This window comes from Haemorhous mexicanus, chromosome 12 (genome assembly GCF_027477595.1).
Source record: "Haemorhous mexicanus isolate bHaeMex1 chromosome 12, bHaeMex1.pri, whole genome shotgun sequence".
NCBI lineage: Eukaryota > Metazoa > Chordata > Aves > Passeriformes > Fringillidae > Haemorhous > Haemorhous mexicanus.
Window position 1 is genome coordinate 20,536,383 of NC_082352.1, and position 11,430 is coordinate 20,547,812.

Below are 11,430 nucleotides of genomic sequence, written 5' to 3' on the forward strand. Positions count from 1 at the left end.
AGCTGTGGAGTCAGCACAAGGCCTGCAGGACACGGCGCTGGCAGCGGCGCGGGAGCCCTGGAATTTCGGACAGCTGGTCCAGCAAGGTCAGCTCGGCCAAAGCAAAGACCCCTGAGCTGCTCCCCACAGCAGGGCTGAAGGACAAACAGCCCCAGCTGGAAACCCCACGGGGACAAGCCACCCCCCCAGGGGGTGACTGACACAGGACAAGTGTCAGGTGAGGAAGAGGAGGGACAGCCAGGTGCGAGCTCCCACACAGCAGAGCAGCCCTGACCTCAGCGGTAGGAGAAAGCCCAGGGCGGATTTTCCCCGTGTTGTTTCTTTGTTTGCCATGTGGGAACACGATCCCCAGGGAGGCCGTGCCCCGAGACATGAAGTCATATCATGATTATATTGCCACCTCCATGCTGGGATTGAGATCTCGTCTGAAAATGCCAGCCCGGGTCGGTGCTGGCTGAGCAGCTGCTTTGCTGAAAGGCCTCACTAAAAACAACTTCACACGCTGCAAACTGAACAGGTTTATCCCAATGAAGCTGGCTGAAATTCTGCTCTGAATCTGCTGGAATTCGTGATGGCAGAAATTGCCACACAAAGCACAGGTAGAACCACCAAAACCAACCCAAGCTGGAAGCCAGAGGGTTGAGGTGAGTAAGACCAGCTCTGCTCCTTGTTTAAGGGATGAGGAGAAGCCAAAAGCAGCCTGTGCCACCCCCTTGGAGCCCACACATGATGCCTGGGGCGGGGACACAGAGGTGCCACCAGCTTGGCCAAAAAAGCACCACCACCCAAAACACTGCCAGTGGCCAGAAGGTTTTGGATTTCCTTCAAAATCCATAAAAGATGCAAAGAAGGCAGAGGTGCCTGGGGCTCTTCCTACACAGGCCCTCTTAATTCTGATGCTGCAGTGCACCCAAATATCCCATAATTTGGCCTGGTGCAATGCAGGAGGAGGGCTCAGGCATCACTCCCCGCCTTCTGGGTTTGTTTTCCTGGCATCCAGGAGCTTTGGCTGCTGCTCAGCATCAGTGGGACAAGGTTTAGTGGAGAACACAAGAACTCTTTGATTTTTGCCCAAAAGCCTTTTCGAAAGCCAAAAGGAAAGTGCCCACCAACAGCTGTCAGCTCCACGCAGTGATTTGGAAATGCAGCCATGACCTTTGGAGCTGGGAACCTGCAGCAGGGGCCAAATCCCCAGCTGAGCCAACAGCACTGCTGGCAATTAGTAAATACAGTGAACTCAGCCCCTGGGGCCTGACTGTGCCCTGTCAGGCACAGCCCCACACCACCAGCCCAGGTGTGTTCTGAAAAGTGGGAATGGGGCATGGAAAACACCATGTGATTCCCAGAAAGCAGCCTGAGGCCCAGGCTGGGAGCAGCCACACCACCAGCCCCAGGTGTGCTCTGAAAAGTGGGAATGGGGCATGGAAAACACCATGTGATTCCCAGAAAGCAGCCTGAGGACCAGACTGGGAGCAGCAGTGAGATCCAGCCAACACCTCCACAGCACCAAAGGACACTGAGCACAGAACCACGGGTTTGTTTGGGCTGGAAAATGGAAAAACCCTCCAAGATCATCATTCTACCGTTCCCCCAGCACTGCCAAGGCCACCAGTGACCATGTCCCCAAGGGCTGCATTTTTTAAATCCCTCAAGGAATGGCCACTCCACGACTGCCCTGGGCAGCTGTGCCACAGCCTGATGGCCCTTTCAATGGAGAAATTTTCCTTAATATCCACCCTGAGCCTGCCCTGGCCCAGCCTGAGGCCGTTCCCTCTCCTCCTGTCAATGTCCCCTGGGAGCACAGCCCGACCCCCCTGGCTGTCCCCTCCTGTCAGGGAGTTGTGCAGAGCCACAAGATCCCCCCTGAGCCTCCTTTTCTCCAGGCTCAGCCCCTTCCCAGCTCCCTCAGCCTCTCCTGGGGCTCCAGCCCCTTCCCAGCTCTGCTGCCCCAATGCTGAGCCCTGGGGACACCACTGGTGACCGGCCACCACCTGGACATGTCCCCATTCCCTGCCACCCTGCAGGCCCAGCATCCAGACAGTTTTATACCCATGGAACAGTTTTTTACCCAGTTTCTCCCGGGAAATGCTGCCAAAGCCTTTACTGAAGACCACACAGACAAGATCCAGAGGCTTCCCTCAGCCACTGTGGGGGTCACTTTGTCACAGGACATCAGGTGACAAGGAGCTGCTGGTTATGAACCCCTGTGGGCTGGGCCTGATCACTCGGTTGTCCTGAACAGCTGGGCTTGAGTTATGGTAGGATTTGAGAGCTTTCCAGACACCAAGAAGTATTTCCAAAAAGTTGCATTTAAGGGGAAAGAAACCCAGAAAACCTCAAGAGGAGTCCTTTTACAGGTACATAGGTGCAGAGAGAGCGATGGAAGGTGAAGATGGGAAGAGCTGGAGGACAGGGGAAACTTTTCCTGGTGAACACAGGACACTGAGAATGCCAGGCAGGCTGAGGACAAGCAGCCCTTGAGCTGGGAATGCATCACTTCACCCCTGTGGAGAGGGCTGGAGAGCCTGGGGGTGACTTGAGAAGGCACAGCCAGCCAGGAACAGGTCACTGTCACCTCTGGGAAGCAACCAAGTCTGGGCATTTTGTGATTTATTCAAAGCCACAGCTCCCAGCAGCAGCTGCTCGAGGAACCAGCTCCTCCTGGGATGGATGTACATCCCAGTGGGATGCACAGGCAATTTATCCAGATCAGCAGCAGGAGATCTCCCACCTGGACACCCCAAAGTCAGAGCCCTACATCAATAAGTGCATTGATCTCCACAGCATCCCCTTGTAAGGGGCACAGCTGGACGGAAAATCCATTTTCACAGCGCACATTTGGGGACCAAGGGTGACAAACCAAAGGATGCCAGACGCCCTTCCTACACCCAGCACTGCCTTTTTTTTCTTGGAGGGGACAACCCAAGCCCACCCCACACCTGCCAGCCACAGCAGGGTTCTGCAGAGCTCACCTCCAGGAGATCCTCCTGCAGCAGGGAGAACTTCAGGCACCACCACACCTCCACAGAGCACTGCTCGTTCCACTGCTCCCCACCACCAAACCAGCAGCAGAGGCACCACCCACCCAAAATATGGGTGGCTCCTCCCTCCTGGCAAGCCCCAGATGTGGGGGTCCCCCATCAGCCCCTCCATGCTGTCACAGAGGGGACCTTAGCCCCACCCTGCTCTTGCTGCCCTGCTAGAAGAGGGACCTGTGGGGGTGTCTGGTGGCTTTTGGGGTATTTGACCTCAAGCTTTGAGCCATTTGTGTCAACCATACACAGGCGAGACAGCAGCACGCCACAGCTGTGTGCAGGGGATGCAAAAAAGCAAGTGCAGCCCAAAAATGAAGTTGCAGAGCTGAAAGGAGAACTGGGGAGATGATTTTAATTGCTCAGGCTCGTTCCCTCCAGCTTGGTCCCACCAGAACGGGGACCTGGGTGTCACACAAGAGTGAAAGGCTCATCTGGGGTGACTTTGAGCAGCAAGAATGGCTGAACAAGGGTACAGCTAAATTAACCAAGTGCCCTACCCAAGCATTAAGCCGTGTTTTAAATAACCTTGACATCTGTGAGGTCTCAGCCTGCTGGAAAGCATGTGGAGACAGGGAGGGAAAATGTGCCAGGACCTTCTGGCCAGCCAGAGTCCCCACCAGGACAGGGCAGAGCCCGGCCACAATGTCCCCAGGCAGCTCTGCTGTGCCTCCTGCCACCAGCCCCTTGCAGCAGCCCCTTAATTTGCTCATTAGCAAACCTGGGAACAAGAGGAGGAACTCAATAGTGTCCCTTCCTGAGGACACACTCTGGGCCATCCTGGGAGTTTGGGATTGGAGCCAGTGGAGACAAGGACTCGTGTGCCTGAAAAATGCTGGGATCCAGGGAGGGGTCTCTAAGGAACCCCACGGGAAGCACCCAGAGCACCCACCCATGCTGGAACAGGATTGCTGCTGATAATGTCCCCATGAGGTGGTCTGGGGACACCAAGGGGGCAGAGGCCTGGAAAACCAGCTGGGGACATGCAGGTGATGCCCCTCTCATCAGCTGCACCCACCTGGGGTACTCCAGCACCTGCCCTGGATCAGCACCACAGGTTGTTCACCTGACTCCTGAGGCCTCCATGGCCACCAGCACCTTGCAAATGCCACCAGACCCATGACAATGTGGGCATCACAACCCACCCAGCAACCATGGAAATGCATCCACAAACGACCCAAAATTATGTCAGGACCATCCGGCGCAGGCTGACAGAGCTGGGGGGAAACCCCCCAAAAGCAACAGCTTCCAGAGGATTCCCAGCACTGGTGCCAACCCAACCTCCTGTGCCATCCTGGCATGCTCCAGGTGAATGCAGCTCCTGCCTGGTGGCTTTCCAAGTGTCCCCCCCAGGTCAGGAGCCAGCACAGCTGAAGGGGAAATTATATTTGTAAGCAGCCAAGAGAGAGTGTTGGGAGAGAAAAGGAGCGCTGTCTTGGGAAGGACTGGTTTACATTTCTAAAGAAAATGCCAGCGCCTCAGAGAGCTGCAGGGTTCTGGCTATGGATGGAGCTGAAAGGCTTTGAAAATGACCTCGGGGATTTGGGATGCTGGCATTTGACGAGTCCAGCCTGGGGCCTGGTTTGGTGATACAGAGCAGTGACTCTGGAGAGCTCCCACAAGCTGGAAATTTGGGAGTAAAAGCTGTTATTTTCCCATCCCACGGGAAAGACAAGCTTGGGAGGAATGAACTTTTGCTCTGCCATGTGCTTTTGAGGTGATGCCCTCAAAGCAACCTGTGTAACCCCAGGGGGAGCCACAGAAAGGAGCACCTGGGGAATGTGGCAGCACCTGGGCAATGACACCTGTGACACCCTTCAGGGTTGCAGGGCTTTTGGGGAGCCCTCACTGCAGGACAGCCAGAGCAGCACGGGTGGGGGGAACCCAGCCCTGTGCTCACCCAGCAGCTGTGGGAAGAACTGGGGCTTCTCCGAGGGAAATCCCCTCATTAAGGCACCTTGTAAAACGGGATAAGTAGGGAAGTTTCCTACAGAGCCCATGAGCTCCTTCCAGCTTCCCAAGGATGCTCCCAGGGAGGGCAAGACAGACAGCCCTCCCTGGCACCTCTGAGCACCCTTGATGGCAAGCAGGACAGGATTGGGATTTCCTCTGTCCTGGCTCCCACCTCCCTCACGCGAAGCTGCCAACAACACAGACACTTCTGGAACAGGACAGGTCTTGGCTCTTCCCTCCTCCCGGAAGGGTTTTTATCTGTTCCTTCACAGCTTGACAGCTCCAAAAGTTCACTGCTAAAGGCACCCCATCCATTAGCATCCACCCCCAGGACCCAGACCCAAAAGAAGAGCATCCATCTATGTCACTGCTCCAACTCCTCCTGGATTCCAGAGGTGGGAAGCACTGGGAAAGGAGGGATGGGGTCCGGGCCAGCTGCCTTACCTTGGGGAGGAGAGTCGGGGGTGCCACTGCCAGCAGCTCTGGCGGGGTCATGCTCTTGCCAGCCAGGACCACGGCCCTGCACTCGGCACAGGCGCCGATGGTCAGCTGCTTCCCATCGTCCACCAGCAGGCTGTTGGCCACGCGCAGGGTGTAGAGGAAGACGGGAAGCCTGGCCACCTGAACCGCTTTTAATCCAAGGCATCGCTTCTTCTCCTGCCGGCAGAAGAAGCAGACGAAGGTCTCCACCTTGTACTGCCGGGACCAGGCGCTGCTGGGGTGGTGGGAGTTCCTGCCCTCGTGCTGCAGCCACTGTCCCAGCAGGTCGTGGTAGCACAGGATGCAGGTGGCCACCAGCCCGGTGGAGTCGGCCGGTCTGGCCCGCGGGGCGGGCGGGTAGACGGTCAAGAAGGGGAAAAAGGGCTCCTTCTCCCCAAACCGCCCTGGAGGGTTGACGTTGAGCTGGAACTCTTTGCCAGCTCCCAGCTCGGCCCCGCAGATGTAGCAAACAGAGGTGGGACCGGGTTTGATGACAGCGGGGTGGCTGGCGAGGTCACCGGCGGAGAAGACCTGGTGGTACCTCCCCAGGAAACTCTGCACGGAGGAGATGAGCTCCTCGTTGTGACAGGCCCTGTACATGGCCCACAGGTCCTGCAGCACCCCGAAGCACTTGCGGCAGCTGCTGACCTCCCAGTGCTTGTTCAGCCCCTTGGCGCCGGGCGGGCAGGGCAGGAGGCTGAGGAAGGGGAAATGCATGGTGCTCTTCGCGTTGCCGTTGGTGATTTTGGCCGCCACCGGCCTCGCCTCCTTGCCGCACTCCTCCCCGCAGAGGTAGCAAGCCTCGGGCACCGGCGGGATGCCCGTGCCGTCCTCCTTCATCCCTCGGCGGCCCTTGGCGGGCATGGCCCCGGCGCCGAGGGGCACCACGTAGAGCCGCTGCAGCACGGGCACGTTGGCCAGCTCGAAGCTTTGCCACTGCTGCATGAGGGAGGCGAAGCAGCAGGGACACACCAGGGTGCTGCCGGTGGGGGACAGCGGCTGGGCGCCCGGCGGGGGGCTGTGCAGCCACAGGAACGGGAAGAAAGGTCCCGGCGAGCTCTTCTCCTGCTTCTGCACGTGGACGCGGTGCTGGGCGCCCGGTGCCAGGGGGCTGCCGCAGATGTAGCAGGCGGTGCCCGGTGCCCAAGCGGGCCGCTCTCTGCCTTCCTCCTCCTCCTCCTCGCTGGTGATGTTGATCTCGCTGTCCGAGGAGCAGCAGGGGGGCCCCCGCTCGCTCCCCGCCGCCGGGGGGGCCCGCGCCGCGCCGCCCGCCCCCTCGGGCTCCGACAGGGGCTCGGCGTCGGAGAGCTCGGAGAGCTCGGAGCCGGCTGCCGGCCCTTCCTCCTCCTCCTCTTCCTCCTCCTCCTCCTCCTCCTCCGGGTGGCCGGCGGCGCGGCGCGGCGGCGCGGCGGGGTCCCAGCCCGTGGCCCCCCGCCGCAGCCCGGCTCCCCCCGCCGCCGCTGCCGCCGCCTCGCACTGATGGGGCCGCTTGAGCCAGTACATGCGCTTCTCCACCGGCGTGCGGCTGCGCTCGAAGGAGTCCCACTGCTCGCCCAGGAAGCAGCGGCAGACAGCGCAGACCAGGGCGCAGCCCTCCGCCGAGACGGCGCGGGCTCCGGGCGCCGGCTCCTGGTGCTGCAGGAAGGGGAAGAAGGGCCGGTGGTCGCGGGGGGGTCGCACTTGAAGCTTGAGCTCTTTGCCGCGGCTGATGCCGCCGCCGCAGATGAAGCAGCAGAGCGGGGGCGCCGAGGGTTGCGCGGCCCCGGGGCCGCCCCCCCCCGCCGCCGCCGCCGCCTCGCCGGCCGCCAGCGCGGCCATCAGCCGCTGCTTGCGGGAGAGCGGCGCCGCCGCTGCCCCCGGCCCCGCCGCCGCCCCCGGCCCCGCCGCGCTCATCGCCGCCCCCGGCTCATCCCGCGGCTCCGCCGGACACGCAGGCTCGGGGGGCGGGTTTGCGGAGCGCTCCCCCCCCACCCCTCCGCCCGCCTCCTCCCGCCGGGGGAAGGCAGCGAGAAAGGAAAGAAAAAAAAAATTATGATAAAACAACGGCAACAACAAAAAAAAAAAAGCTCCCCGCGGCAACAAAATATCCACGAACAGCAACAAAAATAAACCCGGGATAAAAGTTCGGTGCGAAAGTTTGGGTCCCGCCGGCGGCGCGGAGGAAGGGCGGCTGCCGGCCGCCTCCCGGCCCCGGCGCCCCCGGCCCGGCTCCTCCCCGGCCCCCCCGCCGCGACCTGCCCGCCCGGGGGGGCCCGGAGGGAGGAACGAGCCGCTGCCACCCCCCGCCCGCCCGCCCGCCCGCCCGCCCGCCCGCCGCCAGCCCGGCGCGGAGCGCAGCCGAGGGACCCCACGGGGGAGGGACGTGGGGATTTACACAGCCGCCCCCCGAGGGGGTTTGTGACCGGCCCCACGCGGGGCGGCCCGCACGCGCTGTCCCCTCCGCGCCCGTCACCCGTGTCCCGCCCGCCACCCCCTAACAGCACCAGGGCGCTTTGTGCGGCTCGCACTCCCCAAAGGCACCACGTCCTGCTTCACGCCGGCAGGACGGATCCCACCGAAAGCAGCGGCCCTTTCCTGCCCTTTCCAGCCATTAACTCGGTGTCCCGACCACCCCCGGTAATTTATTTCCCACTTTCAAACTACTGCCGCTGTTCCAGTTCAATACCAGATTCTATTTCCCGCTCGGTCCTAAAATGCTGCGTCGCTTTGCCACTCACTGGTAAATAGCTGATGCGTTCCCAGCCGGAGCTGGCGGCGTTTCAGCGGCGCATGCAATAATCCCGGTATATCCTTACCTGCCTCGCAGCCCGCGATAAGATTTAATGCTTGGAAAGCACTTTGCTGTCCTTGGACAATAGGCACCGCGGAAGCGCTAACTGCGCCCAGGGCCAGCCTCAATTAAACCTGACTGATTAACCACCCCAGCGGCTCGTCAGCGTGCCCACCGGCTCGGCACGGCTCTCCCGATTAAATAAATATATTAGGAGCTGGAAGGGGGATTTTGTTCTTCAAATAATCTTTTTAGGAGGAAGCCTGCTCCCTGCAGCGCTGTGGAGTTTGAGTTCACGGCAAGTCACTGCAATATCCCAGGTGCTGTCCTTGCAAATCTCCCTGAGCTGGGAGGGTGCAGGATGAAACCCAAAGAGGCAAGGTCAGTGGTTGGATAGGACACGGGGACAGAGGGACAGCAGGAGGAATGCCTGAGCCACGTGCCAGCACACCCAGATGATGCACAGAAGCCACGCTGTCCCCTGCTCCTCATCACTCCTCGGGCCACCCCTCTGGGTCCCCCTTAGGCTGACCAACCCCTGGTGTCACCTCCCACCCGGACTGCGGGTGACGGCGTCCGGTGCTCCCCGGCAACTGGCCCTGAGATCAAACAGATTGTGTGACATCAGCTGGAGCGCGGGCAGGGGCAGGAGGGCTCTTCAGGGACCCGGATCCAGTTTCCACGCAGATGGCTCCGGTAGTAAAGAATCAGGGGGTGGGAGGCAACACACAAAGCGGGAATACGATACCTTGGGAGAACTGGCTCCACGGGGCTTTTTCAGGGGTTTCCAGAAGGCAGCAGGGCCTCGTTATATTTTATTTATTTATAGGGCTGATGTGGTGGCTGCTCTATGCACCGAGAGCAGTGGGAACGCCGCGCGTCGGGGTGGGCATGACTCAGATGCTCTTTAAAGATGCACACGGTCTCTCGGAGTCACCCCTTTTCCCGGATGGAAAGGGCCACTGGGCCGGATGGGATCCCTGACCCCAGGCAGCAGCACCGGATCTGGGAATGCCTCACCCAGCTGCCCAGCTGGAGCTCCCCCGGGAGCTGCGGCCACCAGCTCAGCCCACCCTTCGAGCGCAGCCGACAGATGCTCTCCCGCCTGCTCCACAGATGGGCGAGAAAACAACACGCCGTATTCAAAGTCCAGAGCTCAGCAGGACCAAACCCCCCTCCCCACCCTGCCCCGAAACACCGACCCTCCGTGCCCCTCTCCGGAGGCACCACGAGCCCCCGGCTCCCCCGTTCCCCCCGCGCCCCACTGGGACGCGGCCTCGGAGCAGCTTCCCGGGCCTTGGCTGCGCCCGGACAGAGCAGCTCATTTATCATCCTGTGCCGCCCCAGCCCTGCGGTTGCTGTTTGCAACAGAGAAGCTGGGAGGGAGAGAAAATTTCTCAAGTCGGCCTCGGCAAGAACTGAAAACATATGCCCTGGCGGCAAACGCGTCCCCCGGGGCGCGCGGGGATCAAGGCGAGCCTAGCGCAGGATTTTCCAGCGCGGCTCCCGCTGGCGCGCGGCCCTCCTGCCAGATCTGGGCCTGCACAGCCACCCCTGGGCTGAGGGTGGTGACAGCCAGGTCTGCTCCCCCAGCCCAGCACTGTGAGCACAGTGGGAGGCAGGGCAGGGTGGCTCCTGCCTCGCTCAGGATGGCCAATGTCCTATTGTACCTTGCTGGCTGCGGTGCAGAGGGGGTGCCTTGCTCAAAGACAAACCCTGGGGACAGATGTCCCATACAAGGTAGGGGACAGGCCCTGTCTTGCATCAGGACTCAGCACCAGTTGTGCAAGGTGCTGTGCAAACAGCTGTGATCGGCCCCATGGGGCGGGGAGGTTCCTCTGGCTTCTATGGGGCAGGGATTGAGGATGGAGGCATGAGCAGCCCACAGGGTGCTGGGTCCATCCCTGTCCCCATTCCCATTCCTGTCCCCATCCTCATTTCCATCCCCATTCCTGCCTCAATTCCTCCCTCCATCCGTACTGCCAGCCCCAGCCTTATCTTTATTCTCATCGCCATCCCCATTCCTATTTCCACCCCGTCCTTATTGCCATCTCTATCCTTATACTCCTTTCTTTTTCCACTTCTGTCCCATCTCATCCTCACCCTCATTCCCATCCTCATCTGCATCCTCATCCCCATTTCTATCCCTATCTCCCTCCCCATCCCCATCCCAATTCCCATTCCCATCCCGATCCCCATCTCTGTCCCTATCCCTATCCCAGTTTCTCTCCCAGTTCCCGCTGCCCTTGGGGCCCTGCAGGACAGGCCCCAGCAGCACCCATTCCCTGGCACCCCGAGGAGCAGGCACGTGCTGCAGATCCCACATCCCTGGGACCGGGAGGTTAATATGGAAATTACCAACTGCTTATTCCTTCCAGCTGTTGCTGTGAGTCATCAAGTGCCTTAAAGAGCATTTCAAACAACACAGTGCCTTCGAGACAGCGTGACTGCTGCCCCAGCCACCCCCTCTGGATAATCCTCGGCAGGGTCTGGTGTTTGAAAAGGGAATATTTCTCCAAGGAGGCAATTCCCAGCCGAGTGTGGCCGGGGAGGCAGAACAGCCGCTGCCTCCACGGCGCCTGTCCAGGCTCCCACTCCACCCGTGGGCTCCTGGCTTCCTGCCCGAGAGCAGAGCCAGGCAGGGAAGGGCACTGGGAAGGGCAGCCCAGGCCTGGCATCATCCCTGCTCAAAATCCAGCAGGGACATCTAAATGCCACCCCGTGCCAGCATGGGTGACGATCCCTGCTATGCCACCTGGAGAAACTGAGGCACGGGGTGGCCAGGCTGAGCTCCACAGTGTCACCTGCCTGGGGTGAAGGTGGCAGAGTGGCTGCCATGGGACGCTGGGACACTGGTCTGGAGTTCAGCGACCTTGAACTCTGCACTCAACAGCTGTATTTGTCTCGGCAAGCTTTTATTTCCTTTTTTTTCTGTTGTTTTTTAAAAGGCTGATCTCTGCACTCAGTTGGTGCTGATTTTTCAGATGGGAGAGATAGGGCTGGTTCATGGAAAGAGTGGGGATATATCCTTTATCTGCTGCTTCAACCTTTCTTTGAACTTCTGGACTGACTTCATTGATTTTCTCGCTGGAAAAGCCCAGGCAGTTTTTCTCCTGCAAACTGTTTTCCCCCAGTCCTTTGCCTGGCCACGCAGGTGAGTCAAGGATGCTCCTGGCCAAGATCCCAGCTGGTGAG

The 11,430-nt window shown here is 60.2% G+C and overlaps 1 protein-coding gene across 4 annotated transcripts in view; it reads right to left on the bottom strand.

Annotated features, from left to right (window-relative positions):
• Positions 1–7,358, bottom strand: part of GSE1 (Gse1 coiled-coil protein) — a 99,243-nt gene extending 91,885 nt beyond the window's left edge. For 3 of the 4 annotated variants that reach the window (XM_059857477.1, XM_059857475.1, XM_059857476.1), the window contains exon 1: positions 5,430–6,559. In XM_059857477.1, the coding sequence (XP_059713460.1) occupies positions 5,430–6,410 (981 nt within the window). In that variant the 5' untranslated portion in view covers positions 6,411–6,559. Of the gene's footprint in view, positions 1–5,429 lie in introns of all 4 variants that reach the window. The other variant, XM_059857474.1, reaches the window with a different exon arrangement.
• Positions 7,359–11,430: the final 4,072 nt, after the last annotated feature.